This window comes from Pangasianodon hypophthalmus, chromosome 24 (genome assembly GCF_027358585.1).
Source record: "Pangasianodon hypophthalmus isolate fPanHyp1 chromosome 24, fPanHyp1.pri, whole genome shotgun sequence".
NCBI classification, from domain to species: domain Eukaryota; kingdom Metazoa; phylum Chordata; class Actinopteri; order Siluriformes; family Pangasiidae; genus Pangasianodon; species Pangasianodon hypophthalmus.
In genome coordinates, this window is record NC_069733.1 from 15402847 (window position 1) to 15418717 (window position 15871).

The 15871-nt window shown below is 36.1% G+C and overlaps 1 protein-coding gene across 1 annotated transcript; it reads left to right on the forward strand.

Moving 5' to 3' along the window:
- The first annotated feature begins 1760 nt into the window (after nucleotides 1-1760).
- Nucleotides 1761-15571, forward strand: vsig10 (V-set and immunoglobulin domain containing 10). The gene is made up of 9 exons (XM_053229085.1): nucleotides 1761-2129; nucleotides 3422-3715; nucleotides 5996-6304; nucleotides 7506-7787; nucleotides 9333-9617; nucleotides 11336-11449; nucleotides 11552-11564; nucleotides 12677-12831; nucleotides 14544-15571. The coding sequence occupies exons 1-9, from the start codon at nucleotides 2078-2080 to the stop codon at nucleotides 14702-14704; spliced, it is 1665 nt and encodes a 554-aa protein (XP_053085060.1). The 5' UTR covers nucleotides 1761-2077; the 3' UTR covers nucleotides 14705-15571.
- Nucleotides 15572-15871: the final 300 nt, after the last annotated feature.

Sequence of the window (15871 nt, forward strand, 5' to 3'; positions counted from 1 at the left end):
CACCCCAGACCTCCTCACCAACATCACTGCCTGACCTCACTAATGCTCTTATGGCTGAATGAACATAAATCCCCACAGCCACGCTCCAAAATCTAGTGGAAAGCCTTCTCAGAAGAGTGGAGCTTATTTTAACAGCAAAGGGGAATAAATGTGTAATAGGAGGTTCAAAAATTGCATATGGGAGTGATAGTCATGTGTAAATGTACAAATAATTCAAACAAAGGAAAGATATCTTGTTCTGAAAAGCAAAACATTAGGTAAACACACTGTATTTCCAACTGAAATAGCATTTTTTTTTTTAGGATTACAGTAATATAAAATAAAAGAGGTGCTGTTTGCTGTTCAACTTACATTTGTAAATATAAAATGTAGATCACAGAATAACTATTAAATTCATTAAAAAGATCTGTAAACACATGCTGACAATATTGTGAGCATATCTTGAAAAATCTTACCAGAAACTCATTGTGTAATAACAGTACCACAATAAGGAAATCACGGGTTACCAAAATATTGGATGAATTTACTTATCTGTTTTATGTCTGTTCATAAATGAAGGTACAAAGAAGGGTTCCCAAAGAGGGACAAATCACTGAAGAGAAGAACCTTTTATAGCAGTCTATGACTGAAAGTTTCTGAACTAGAATCTCGGTACCACCAAGCAGGCACGTCAGACAAGGGGCAGCGGTGGACCTGAATAACCAGGGCCTTCCTGGAAAATAAAGTTGAGTTTGGTTCCTAAATTTCATGCTCTCTGTTACTGTAGTGATTTGACATTTGATATGATATTTGTAATAAAATGAGATTGTAACTTCCACAGTAACTTCCAAGTTCTGCTTATCTCTTCTTTGTTTACAAGAAAAGTGGTGTGGCCCTCTGGCTCACATATCTATTACGTATCTATCTATTATGATGACTGTGTATGAGATAGCAACTACTGGGGAGAAAGAGAGAGAGAGAGAGAGAGAGAGAGCAGACCATTTTTAACTAGTTTTTTCCAGAAAAAAAGCAATTTTGTGCTATGCTCCTGCTGTCAAGCTGCTACATTTGCATTCTTCACAGTGGCAGATTTATCAGCACAATTATAAAATCCATCTATTTTCCATACCACCTATCCTACACAGGGTCACAGGGGAGCCTGGAGCCCATCCCAGGGAACAAATCCATCACAGGGTACAATCACACACACACTACAGACAATTTGGGCTGGGGGAGAAAACCCCCAAAGCACAGAGAGAACATGCAAACACACACACACACACACATGGTGGAGACAGGATTCGAACCCCAGATGTGTGAGGCAACAGCACTAACCACTAAGCCACCATGCCCCCTGCAACTGTAAGTCATTTTGGATAAAATAGTAAACAATAATAATCACTAAAAGAAACTCATTCCTTCAGCTTCAGTAATCAGGTCAGGGTCACACTGCATCCGGGGCCAATCCCAGAAACTGTGTATGATCTCATGCTGTGGAGACACACCCTGGATGGGACAACAAATGAATAAATGTAAATAACAGGTTTCTAGAAGTTCCACTAACAGGCCTGAGAGTAGCCTATATGCTCTAATGAACAAACATTCCCTCCATTACTGCTTTTCATCATTAAAGCAAACAAACAAACACTAAAAAACTGTTTTCTGAATAGTGTTTTATAGCAGCTAATTCAGTGCAGTTGTGCCTGTATGTTTAAGAAAGACAGGTAAGGCGGGGTGGGGCACATCCGGAATACACAACCCATACTTCCGGGAGAGAGAGAGAGAGTGAGAGAAAGAGAGAGCGATAGCGAGAGAGAGAGAGAGAGAGAGAGAACAACAGGTGTATAAGGAGAAAGGAAGCAGGCAGACATGAGCATGGACTCAGTCAAGACCTGATATATTGGTTTCACGGAGTTGTTGTGGGGTTTTTTTCTTCCCAGCTGAGACAAACGCAACTTCCTGATTTGTCTCAGCTGCTGATTTTTTTTTTTTTTTTTTTAAACAGATATGACAGTTGTTTACTTCAGCAGCAACTGTCCTGCTCAGCTGCTGCGCGCGCGCGATTCCGTCTCGTCCTTCTAAACTTCCGGCTACAGCAATGAAAATATCCGGAATAACTTTTCTGCACTTTTTACTTTTATGTCAAACAGGTGAGTTTGACCTTTGAGACTTTTTTCTAGATATCACTGTTGCTTTTTTAACCTGAAAGTTAGAACATTAATGGAGGCTCTTCAGCAATCTAGGGCGCATTCTAATCGACTCCATAGACACTACCAAAAAGTGTAGCTACATAGGGTGCATAATGGCTCCTACACCCTCTGTAGTGCACTACAGTGTATGGGGTCGACTAAGGGGTTCACAGCTTTTGTGACCCTTACATTAGTGAAAATTAAGTACTATCACCATGATGATGATGATGTTGATGATTATTACTAATATTATTAGTCTAATAATTGGCTGGTCACTTCTATTACATTCCAAACCTCTATCATTTAACCTCTAGCATCACATAAAGTATATGTATAAACAATTAAATTAAAATAGATTTAGATTTTGATTATAAGATTTTTTTGAATTGTATATTTTAATTTATTATACAATGACACGCACCTAGAGAATAAGAACACAAAAAAGAATAATGTGCCGGGGGACAAATACTTTTGGTAAACATATTATATTACAAATTGAAATGGTTAGCCCTGTATTTTTTCTCTTTGAGGATTGAATTAATATAAAATATTGTGAATAGAGTTATGAATATAAAATTTACAGTAGCCCTGAAATTTATTTTAAATTAGATAGACCTGCAAATCCAATAATTTTGTATAGTATGAATATAATTAATAATAAATTTGTACGAGTCTGAAAAAATAAGTGGAATATGGTTAGATTTCATTTTCAATAAGAAAACGTTTAAAAAAATTACAAATCTTTTTGTGACCACACCCTTAACTCTAACTCTAACATTTGTAACGTTTTATATGAATAAAATTGTTTTTAATATGATCAAAATTGTTACGATAAATAATGTGCACTAATGTGACTCAATCTCCAATTTTAATAAAAAAAAAACAAGGGTAAGGGCAGCTTTAATGGGATTAAGACAGCTTTAATGGGATGAAATATAGAAATATTATGGCATATATTTGCCTCATATGAATAAAATTTGAAAAGGTGAGTTATATTTATAAAATTAATGTGTGCTAAGATAATATGGGTGTGTTCAGAAGTTGTTACCTTAAAAAGGGTGCAGTAGCAGGAAAAGCTTCCAGACCCCTGCTATATATGTTCAATACTGAGTTAAGTGGGATTTGTGTCTATACTGCCTAGATACGTGCACTATGTAGGGTATGAAATGGTTTCTACACCTTATGGAGTGTAAATACAGCCTTTTGGACCTTTCGGATTGAGCTGTAATGCGGCCATTTTTTTTCTCGCACAGCATTAACAGATGAGGAGGTTACAATAATCAGAGAGTTGGGGGAGAACATTGTGCTGCCATGCCTCGACCTCCCCGTCAACACCACTCCGTCAGTGACCCGCTGGAAAAAGGGCGGGGTGGTGTTGGCCACCCATAACCACTCTCTACCGACGCACACAGCGCAGCATATATCCATCCTGGACAACAGCAGCTTGAGCATCACCGGCTTGATGACTATAGATGAGGAAGTGTATCAGTGTGAGACTGAGCCGAGGACTACTGACGTGCCACGTGAATTTCAGCTACTGGTCACAGGTATGCTGGAGTGTGCAGACACTAAAAACACCGCTTGTGCTATTCAGAGCTGTATGCAAAGCTACATGCGCTAGTTTCTGTAAGGCACGTGATCTGGGGAGAAACAAGTTCAGCATGTTTACAAGCCTGTGTGACCTGCAGTGTAGTTTAAACTCACAAGAGGCCTGCACCAATGAATGTTAGCCAAACGTCTTTCTTTATAAAATATTCCAACTGAATTTGGAAACACAATCTGGTTTTTTTTTGTATCTTTTTTTATCTTTTTTATCTTTTCCACGAGCCCCAGCTGAAGTTTTACCATCCATGATATTTAGATTTTGCACCAAATAAAAGCAGCCCATGGTTTTATACATTATATTTGTACTTTGGACATTACTGTTTATAAAGAAGTAGGAAAAGCTAAATTATATAAGCTATAAAAGCGATATTATATTTACTTTATTTTTACTACTTTTATAATCTTACTGAAAACGTTTAAATGTTTCTTCTATTACTCTTGATATTTCCTACTACAAACAGTATTCTTTTGCTGCTGCTGTAGTAATGTGTGAATTTCCCTCTGGAATGAATAAAGTGATCAATCTATCCATCTATCTATCTATCTATCTATCTATCTATCTATCTATCTATAGCATTTAACAAAACATAGAATCATTTAATATTAGTTCCCCTAAATAGACTCAGATTTACTCCAGACTAGAGGTGAGCATCACAACCGGGATTTCCACCGAACCTTACGAACCGGAGCAGATGGTTTTTACTTTCATGTGGCTGGGAGTTGGTGGTCAGATACGAAGCTCGTGTGACAAAAAAAAAAAAGGCCATGTTCTTTAACATGGGAGTGTATTGGGTGCTCATTCATTCATTCATTCATTCATTCATTTTCTAATTGATTTATCCTGGTTTGCATTTCTGTGGTTCAAATAAAAAAATTATGTATATTTTGAGAAAGAAGCAACATAGTTAGCTTGAAAATATTGTAAGCAGGTGAGAATGGTCAAACTTTCTGCAGGAGAAGGCAAAAGTGGGATTTTAAAAACAGTCCCACACACACCTCGGTTCCAGTCTTTTTTCATTGCTTATCGTAAATGATTTTTTTTAAAGAAAGTCTACACATGCTACACAGTACTTTTATACACTCCACTGCATTACCAATAGAAATAATAATAATAATAATAATACAATTTATGATTTTAAAATGAGCACATTGATAAAAATCAGTACATTGGCCATTGATTAAATTAGTATAAGTAATAAGTCTCTAAAAATTGCACATGTTGAGAAGTATATTTAGTAAAATAAGAACCCTGAACAGGTTGGGTTGTAGAAGTATGCTTTATCTCCAGATATAAATGTTTTTAAATAGTGTAAACAATCACGATCATGTTCTGGGTATCATAGCATGAAATTCTAACACCATGCAGTTATAATGTAATTGATTCTGAGGGCTGCATGATAATTGTCCTGTAACTGTTAAAAAGTAACTCAGCATTAGTTAACAAACTCTGTTTCAGTTATTATTATTATTATAATAGGTCCAAGAACTATGAATAGGCAAGGTTACAAAAAAAATATATTTTTAATTAGGTGCACTAGTCAAGTTTTTATTCCTTAGTTGCATAAATAACATGGAAGATACGTAGAACATGATTTAAAAAAAAAAAAAAACAATGATTAACAATGGCCTTAGCAAAAGTATATTAAGTGGCTGAGAAAACCTGTTTGGAAAACTGACTTCCGGTCCGAAATGCTTGTTTGTGTTTGGATGCACCCTCTGTCACTCATTTTATAGACACTCTACTGGCCACCGTAGATCCTGGGGGTGGAGCTTCGTGAACATGGGCAGGAAAGGGAGAGTGGGACCAAGGAGTTCACATTATTATTTAAAAAAAAAAAAAAGTAAAAATTAAAATTTCGAACGCACCTAACCGTTAGAGACTTAATCTTTAAAAAAAAAAAATTTATCTAATGCACCTTTAATAATTTTATTTATTTATTTATTTATTTATCTATCTATTTAACGAAATACGACCTTGTATCCTCCCTCAAACTGAGAGCCATTTTTATATATACTTTTACAAGCACAATTAAGTACATGTGAAATCAAGTGCAATTAAATTATTATTTTTGTGATTATGATTATTAATTATTATGTTTATTACTATTTTATTATTCTGGGATTTGAACTGACAGCCTTCTATTCAGTTCTCCAGAACCTTAACTGCTGACTGCTTTCATTGCTTACACTGTAGACTGAGTGCTGTGTCTTTATATTTCCAGATGGTCCAAAGAACATGGTGGTAAAAGTAAAACCCGCCACGTCTCTCGCAAACGGAACGTGGTTCGTCGTGAAAGGCGCAGACGTTATTTTTAACTGTTCCAGCAAGTCATATCCCTCGCAGAACCTGACCTGGATTTTTGAGGATATGACTCTGAAAGAAAACAAAAGCAGGGCGTTTGGGAATAAATCATCTCTGTACTTTGAGATCTTTAACATTCAGCCTGAGGATCAGAGAAACTACACGTGCCTCGCTCAGAACACCGTCTCCAAGAAAACTGAGACACGGAGCCTGGAACTGCTCGTCTACTGTATGGCTTACAATTTACTGCATTAGAACTGCGTTATGTCAGTGCTAGATGAGTGTTATATGAACATTACAAGAATATGAGCGTTATATCAGTGTTAGATGTGAGTTATATGAAGGTTATATGAATGTTATATGAGCATTACATCGGTGTTAGATGAGAGTTATATGAAGGTTACATGAATGTTATATGAGCGTTATATCGGCGTTAGATGAGTGTTTGATAAGCATAATATCATTGTTAGATGAACATTAGATTTGTTATATCGTTGTTGGATGAATGTTACATGAACATTATGTCAGCTTTAGATGAATGATAACATTTTAAATTAACGTTAGATGACATATCACTGTTCGATAAATGTTAAGTGGAACATCATGTCAGTGTTAAATTAACATTACAAGAGCATTATATCAGTGTTAGATAAACGTTAGATGAGCGTTATAACAGCATAAGTTTAGAGGATAGAGTTTCCAGGTTGAGAACACGTAATATACAGTATCTAGTGTCCTGTCAGCGTTAGACTAAGGTTAGCTGAGCATTCTAAATGTTAGAATGACTTTTGGTTAACTTTAGAAGAGTGTTGTAGCAGGGTTAAATTAATGTTAGAAGAGCGTTATAGCAGCGTTAAATAAACGTTAGATGAGCATCATGTCAGTATTAGAGTAACATTAGGTGGGCATGAAGTCAACGCTAAATTAATTATAGAAGAGCATTATATCAGCATGACATAAACATTAAATAAGTGTAATATCAGTGAAAGGTTAATGTTAGAATCCCTATAGACAGCTAGATCTATTAATATTTCAAAAAAATATTTTTTTTTCTAATTTTAGGTCAACACAATTAATTGTCTATTAAATGTGATCACAGTTTTTTAGAAATGATGCATGAAAACAAAAACTGAGATATATGTGAATATTGGCTAACATTAAATATATTTTCTGTTGAATAATGCATTAATTTATGGTTCACTGATTGATTGATGATTGGTTGATTGAGTTAATTTGTAATTTTCTAACGGATATGTTTAATTGTTGTGACCACAGAGAAATTGTACTTTGATTTTAGCATGTTCTCTATGGAATGAAAAATGCAACAAATTACCATTGTGATACATAATCATGATTTTACTTCAGTTTTATAGTTTTACTAATTATTTTGCATTCCTGTGTACTCTCTTCTCCACGATCTCATTCTCCAGATGCTCCAGATTTTCATCCGAACTGCATTTGGCACCATGGCTCTCAGCTCGATCAGGTCGTCTTTAACTGCTCCTGGTATGGAGCTTACCCAAGCCCCACACTGACGGTGTTATTGGACTCACAAGCAGGCGGGAAGCCTATACTGAATAGATCGCAGGAGACTGAGAACTTTGAGCTGATTCTGAACAGGAGCATGCTGTATGAGGGCCAGAAGATCACCTGTGTAGGACAACACATAGCACAAAAGAATGGGCACAAGAAGATGTGCATCTTCACACTTGGTAAGAGATGATGTATTGATACGTAGACACTGTAATGGAATAACAGGTTGCGTAATCGTGTGTTATTGTTTACATAACTGTGTAAAGGTACCACTTTTTAGTTAAAAGTGGTGTACACTGAGTGGTGTACATATATTTCTATAGTGTTTATACAACATGTTGTTTGATTATACTGCTAAATTCTGAAATGGTTTAGTCAGTTATAAATTATGCATAATGAAATACATTATGATGTTTTACTGTTATTGCATAGAAGCCCTATAGGGCTGTGCGTTAACTGTAGTTCATCTCTGACCTTCACACTGGATGTTAAGTACTGTCAACATTAATCATTCTTTTTGTAGAAAAGAATATTCATCCACTTCAAAATGTGCAACAATTCCACTTTCATGCGCACAGGGTTGCAAAATGACAGGCACTGTCCATCCAGTTCCTGTTTTTCATTATTTTTTTTTTCGTGCATGGCATGAAGGCACAATACCATTTTTTTTTTTCCCGATGCCAATACCGATACTGAAACCTTGAATATCACCTGATACCTATGTCCGTCTGATATATTTTTCTTTAAAATCTACTGTGCTTTGAAATTATCTTTGTAACTAAAGCACTTTAAAAATAAGGACAAAAAGCAAAGCTTTCACACACAAATACTAAATATAATAAATTATAAATTATAAATATAATAGAAATCAATCCTAACAAACACATACAATCAAGTTTCTTTATATGTAAACATTTTCAGGTCCGAAAAAATCTTTCCAAATCTACTTCCAATATTTTTGATTTGTTACAGACTCAAATCAAATTAAAATCTTTTCTCTCTGAAACCCTTTCTCTCTCCAATCCACCATTTTTTGCTGGTATAGGCCTGATACTGATCATGGGTATCAGATTGGCACTGTGCATTTTTCCCGACGCTCTCAGTGCAAGCAGTCACACCACAAAGATGAGCTAATTATAGTGTTCCAGTAGTAGGAATGTGTGGTTTTGTATATCAGTAACCATAACAGCCCTTTCTCTGGCATCTCGAGAGTAAAAACCTAGAGTAAAGTGACAAGGTCAATCAGGCCGTACCACAGTTTTGGTTGAAGCGAACCCCAGACCACTGGTTTCTCCGGACTGCTCCCGGGCTTGAAAACAGTGTTCAAACTTCACAAATTATACCAAACTTTGGGCTCAAACACCCCAAATCCAGAAAAATTGTTTGTTGTTTGTTAATCTCTCTGTATAGGATTCATTTTAGTTTAATTCTCATTAGCAAATGTGTAACTTGCAGCCTGTAAGTTCTTTCAGAACTATTCTGTCTGATTCAATATTGTGCATATTAACAAACCCAGAGGCTAACTAACCTACTGTGACTGACAAGCACGGAAGCCACACCTCCTTCACTGGGACTGACAGATATAGAGGCCACACCTCTTTCACTGAAATGTGGTGAACACCTTCCACATCATCTCATCGTTAAACCATACTGCTCAACATTCTGCATGAAATCCTGCCTTCTGTATGAAATCCTGCCTTCATTTTGATTTTTATGTGTTACAGCGGCTCCGTACCCAGTTGGACAACCGATGGTTGCTGCTCTGGAAGGCACGAACGTCACCCTCACATGCTCTGAGTCCAAGTCTCTGCCTCCTGCTAAAACCGAATGGCGGCAAGGACAAAAGAAGGAGCCCATCGTTCCCAGCTCTAAGTACATTGTGGTTGAGCAGGGCCCGATTCTGAGCCTCACTATAGTCAATGCCTCCATGGATGATCAGGGCGTGTATTTCTGCTGGAGTGAAAATGCTCTCGCTTTCCATGCACTCGAGGTCTACCTTACTATCAGATGTAAATGAAGCTCTTTTGGCTGGTTCTTTTTTTAAAGTAATCGAAATGTATAAGTCTGGGTAGAGCTTTAAAGTGTTTGAAATTTCACCGTAGATTGCTTGGTTAAGGTGTTTTAATCCGTTCAGCCAATATATATGCAAGTATTTACAGACAGGTCCATAGGTCTGTTACAATTTGTAATTGAAGTGTAGACTTTCAGCTTTAATTCAAGGGGTTTAACAAAAATATTGCATTAACTGTTTACAGCCATTTCTTTACATAGTCCCCCCATTTTCACAGGCTCAAAAGTAATTGGATAAGCTAACATAATCATAAATATTAGGATTATTTCTAATAATTGGATGCAAATCCTTTGAAGTCCAAGACTGCCTGAAGTCTGGAACCTGTGGATATCACCAAATGCCGAGTTTCCTCCATTGAGATGCTTTGCCAGGCCTTTACTGCAGCCGCCTTCAGTTGCTGCTTGTTTGTGGGTCTTTCATCCTTCAGTTTTGTCTTCAGTAATTGATAAGCATGCTCAATTGGTATGAGGTCATCAGACATTTAAGAGCATTTAATTTCTTTGCCTTAAGAACCCCTTAGATTGCTTTCACAGTATGTTTTGGGTCATTATCCAACTGTACTGAGAAGCGCTGTCCTATCAGTTTTGCAGAATTTGACTAAATCTGAGCAGAAAGTATAGCACTATACACTGCAGAATCCGTTCTGCAATTTCTATCAGCAGTCAGATCAATAAACACCACTGACCCAGTTCCAGCCATACATGCCCATGCCATAACACTGCCTCCACATGTTTGATGGATGATGTGGTATGCTTTGGATCACAAGACCTGCCTTTCCTTCTCCATACTCTTCTTTTCCCATCATTCTGGTACAAGTTAATCTTGAATCAGAACTGGTTAGGCTTTCTTTTAAGAGATTTTTAGCAATGTCTAATCTGACCTTTGTGTTCTTGAGTGTTCCCAGTGGTTTGCATCTTGAGGTAAACCATCTATATTTACATTCATGAAGGTGTTTCTTGATTGTAGACTTTGACAATGATATGCCTACCTCCTCCAGAGTGTTCCTGACTTGGCTAGATGTAGGGAAGCGGTTTTTCAACAAGGAAAGAATTCTGCATTCATCCACTTAGTTGTCTTCTGTGGTCTTCCAGACCTTTTGGTGTTGCTGAGCTCGCCAGTGCATTCCTTCTTTTTAGGAATGTACCAAATTGTTGATTTGGCCCTCCTAAAGTTTCTGCTATCTCTCTGATAGGTCTGTTTTGGTTTTTCAGCCTAATGATGGCCTCCTTCACTTGCATCAACACCTCTTTGGACAGCATATTGAGAGCTCCCATGAACAGCTACCAAATGCAAATTCAACACTTGGAATCAACACCAGGCCTTTTATCTCCTAAATTTGTCAAGAAAAAACAAGGGAACAGGCCACAACTGGCCATGAAACTGCTTATCAGTCAATTGTCCAGCTACATTTGAGCCTGTGAAAATGAAAATGAAGTTAATGCAATATTTTTGTTAAACCCCTTGAATTAAAGCTGAAAGTCTACACTTCAATCACTTAATTTCAAATCCATTGTGGTGGTGTACAGAGGCAAAATTACCAAAATTGTGCCATTGTCCAAATACTTATGGACCTGACTCTATATTAAGTTTACAGAACATGGCTTTTAAAACATTGTACTGAATTGAACATTCTCATGTAAAAATGTTTGTTTGCAGCCTCTGCGGATAAATCCGGAGCTATGGTTGGGGTCTTCATATCAGTTTTAATTTTAGCAGCTGGAATCACGGTGGGCTATTTCATGTACACCCGCCGCGACAGGATATGTCTGGGTACACATGTTTTTTATGATTCAGAATGTATCTGCTGAGATATTTGTTCTGAATGATGGAAAATTAATGTTTTTTTGTTTTTTTTGTCCAAACTATCCACAGGTTTCCAGATTGGGTAAGTAGAAAAAAAGAGTGAGCAAATATGAGCATTAACTTAATTTATTATTATCATTATTATTATTATTATTATTATTATTATTATTAGAAGTAGCAGTGGTGGTAATGCTAATAAACTAGCTAACAGTAATACCATTTTTATCCTGTCATTGTTCATTTTAACTATTAATGACATGAAACTATTATTTTATACTTCAAATGTAGCCAGGATTTGTTTCGTGTGTGATTTTTGCTTCATTAGTCTTGCACTGGAGCTAATGTAGCTAACAAGTAGTGATGGCTTATAGTTACGAGTTTATCGTGAAGCAAAATCATTGCCAGATTCTTCGCACAGCAGTTAGACTGTATAAAGAGTTACCTTACTGTTGCAACAGTACTGGCTTCCCACCGTCAAGACAGAACCAGGACTAGAGCACATTTGCACTATTATTTATTATTATAATTATTATTATTATTATTATTATTATTATTTGTAATGTTAGCAATAGTAGCTGAACTTGTGTTTCTGCTGTTGCTATTATTATTGTTAATAATAGTAGTATAACATATATAACATACAAGTATAACTAACTTACGGCACCCCCTACTCCCCACTTTCTTGCACAATATCTTAGTCCCTTGTTTACAAGTTTTTTTACACTTATTTTTTGTATAGAGACAAGTCCACTTTAACTTAAGTGAAGATTTTGAAGCTACACAATTAACAATTTCAGTGCATTTACCACTTCTAGTCATTTGGCTTAATAACATCATTTGTACATATAGTTTTATAAAACAACTGAATACAGATCTGCCTTCAAATTTTAGGCCACGTCTCCTACTGACACTGTAATCTCGATACTATGTGGCTTAAAGATAGAGATACAGCAGCCATTTTTCTAGATAACTAATTGCCAGAAACCATGAAAAGAATCATGTTTGAGACTTGACACGAGTGTGTGTTTCACAAAGTGTGTATAAGGTTCAATTAGTAGTAATGTGCTTCCATTACTTGTTGACACAAAACACCAAATGTACCTCAGTTGACTTGGTTACATTTGGTCTATAGAGGAAAACTTTGCGTTTTAGAACTTCGAGTAATTCGAGTAAAAGTAATCTCCTTCTCTCCAGTCGTTCAAAGAATGACAACATGGATGTGATGAATCTCATCGAGTCCGACGAGGAAGACGTTTTCCACGATGCTGTTCCGAGGCTCCCTCCACTTGCTAACGGTCACGTTTCCGCTCCAGCGACCACTCTCGTAGAAATTCACCACATTCAGTCTAGTAAGTGTGAGCTGTTTGCTAACATGTTTTATGTTACAGTTTTGGGTGTGTCTGGAGAATGTCATTCCTGAGGTATTATTCACTCCCTGCGTATCAAAGTTATCAAACGTCTGGAGCAGGAGAGGTGTGCCTGCTTCATATAAAATAGTAAATAGAAATATTAGGATAAGACTGAGACAGTATTATAAGAGAACTGGTTTGAGTTACATGTCCACTTTTAGAAAAAGGGGTTCTTTAAGGGTTCTTTGGATTGTTAATGGTTGTAGCTTTCTAAATGATTACTTAGGATTTCCAATTTAAAGAGAAGGTTCTCTGTTATAATGTTCTACACAGAACCTCTAAGAGTTCCCTCAGAGACACAAACGGAAGAAGACAAAGGAAACAATGATATGATGCCTATACTGTCTTAGAAAAAAGGGTTCTTCAGGTGTTATTTGGATAGTTGCAGCTTTTAAAATAGGTTCTGCTTGAAATCTTTTCTGAAAGGAAACCTTTTTTATATGGTTGTACATAGAACCATTGAGAAGTGCTCCAGAGGCACAAACCAAAGAACCCATTAAAATGAATGAAACCAGGATATGATATCTATACACTCATCAAAAAAAAGGTTTCTTCAAGGGTTCTTTAGATGTGTAATTGCATTAGAAAGGGGTTCTAATGAGAATCTTTCTGAACGGTCCTGAACATAGAACCTTTAAAGGTTTTCTCAGATGGACAAATCAAAGATCTCTTTAGGATGCTAAATGAAACAAGCATATGATGACCATACACTCTTAGAAAAAAAGGGGTCCTTTGAATAATTAATGGTTATCGATTTCTAAAGGAGTACTTGGAACCTTGAGGGTTCCCCCAGGAAGGACAAACCAAAGAATGCTTTATGATGCTAAATTAAATGGTGTGATGATGATACACTCTTAGAAAACGGGTTCTTCAGGTGTGCTTTGGATGGTTAATGGTTATTGTTTTAAAAAGTGGGTCTAACCTATTCTGAAAAGGAAACCCTTATGTAACCCTATGTAGGGTCCTGCATAGTTCCCCAAACCTTTAAGATGCTAAATGAAACAATTACATGATGACCATATGCTCTTAGAAAGAAGTTTTTTTTTTTTTTTTTTTTTGGATAGTTCTTTGAAGGGTTCTTCGATTCCTAAAGGGGTTCTCTTTGGAGCCGTCTCTGATAACGAAACCCTCTTCTATACATCATTTAAGGCTCCCCCCAGAGCAACAAACTAAAGAGCTCTTAAAGTTTTTTCATTGTGATTTCTGATCTATGATTTTATTGGCTTCACATTTTTAAACAGAATGACATTAATCGTGGTGAAAGTCTGCAGCAACAGTGCTGTTATTAAAGTATTGCTTTGTGCAGATGGACAAACCAAAGAACACTTTAGCTTCTAGATTTAGTCTTTATATCCAAGAGTGTATGTTTAAGGCCAAAGAGGGTTGTATTAGGGATGTAACCGAATATGAATATGTTACTTGATCTTAACAGATACGAATAAGAGGCGCATTATTGGGTTTATTTGTAGATCCAGGGTTACATATATCCTAATCAGACAACTGTCCTATTCAGTGGTCTCCAAAAAAATCTTTTAATTTATTTCAAAATCTTGTATGTTTTTTGCATGTCATTTTTATTTTTTTATAATTCTTCATGGTTATTAAATTAAAATCTTACTGGAAATTGAAACCAGTCATTAATTTTTTTTCAGGTGATCACGAAGATAATGTGAATGATACAGACCTAGATCATCACACACAAGACTGGACACAGGATCACACACAGGATCAGACACAGGATCGCACTCAGGATCACACACAGGATCACACACAGGATCGCACACAGGATCACACAGATCCAGATGAAAAATAAAGAAAAGGGACTTACTGGACATTTGTGACTGTACAGAATTTCTTTAAAGAGCCATTATGGTGGCTCATTTTTCAAATGCAGGGATCTGAAGTTGCAATTTGTGTGTTTGTGTGTGTGTTTGTTGGTTTTTATGTTGCATTTATAGGATTAGACATGTTAAAATACAGTCAGCTGTATAAAGAAAGTAACAATTGTATAGTTTTCTTTTTTCTTTTTTCTTTTTTTTTACTTGCCGTATTATTTTGGCCACATTGCAGATAAAAGCTTAAAAGCTTTAATTGTGTGTGTGTGTATGTATGTGTGTGTATGTGTGTGTTGTTACCCGCTGCTTTGTACAGAAACATAAAAACTGTCTGTATGTTTTAAGACAATGTTTTGGCAGTTGGTTATTTTTTATTTTTTCCTTTTAAATTCACTTTTATTTGAATGTAAAAGAAGCTTGCTTTCTTCTGACTGATTTCTTTGAGAATGATGCAATATACCTACAGCAGCTACTGTAAATGCTATGCAGGGTTTCAGTGCAGCAGGTGAATGTCTTTAATTTTTCTGAATAAATTATTAATCTGATGAGAAGGAACAGAAGGTGTCAGGAGAGTGTTGCCACAGTGAGTGGTTTTCCTTCTGTTGGGCTTTTTTTTTTTTAAATTGGAATGGAAAAAAACACAAGCTCTATTTCATATAGTTTAGAAACATTTGTCAGGCTCTAGATGATCATCAATGTGGATGGAAAGTCAATGCATTACTGTACACTGATGGAGATTTTATGTACAAATTGTTTCTTGTTGAATGCTTTGGGAAAATTGATTGATAATGTTGAATGAATGCTGAATTGATAATGCTGAATGAAAGATTTTGACCAAGCTTGAACTGTTTCAATTGTCTTTTTTACTCTTTTGCTAGCTAAAATATTGCCCTTTCCATTTCCCAACAAGACGATGGAATATCAGGAATATTTTAGAAAATATTGGCAACCAGTATAGCCAACTGTATAAATATTGTACTATGCTGTATTATTATATTATTATACACTGTATTATTATTTTTTTATATAAGAAATATTGCAAAACTTTAAATGTCAATGTTGTTGAAAGGACAAACACTGCAGCTAAATGAAGCATCATGTGACAGGATTTTCATCACACGCCTCTGATGGGAATTACGACTCTT

What these genes read in the sequence shown, in the direction of transcription:
- vsig10 (XM_053229085.1), top strand. Translation starts at nt 2,078, where the DNA reads ATGAAAATATCCGGAATAACTTTTCTGCACTTTTTACTTTTATGTCAA. An exon ending in TTTACTTTTATGTCAAACAG is followed by an intron (nt 2,130 to 3,421) that starts GTGAGTTTGACC and finishes TTTCTCGCACAG; the next exon opens with CATTAACAGATGAGGAGGTT. An exon ending in GATGTGCATCTTCACACTTG is followed by an intron (nt 7,788 to 9,332) that starts GTAAGAGATGAT and finishes TATGTGTTACAG; the next exon opens with CGGCTCCGTACCCAGTTGGA.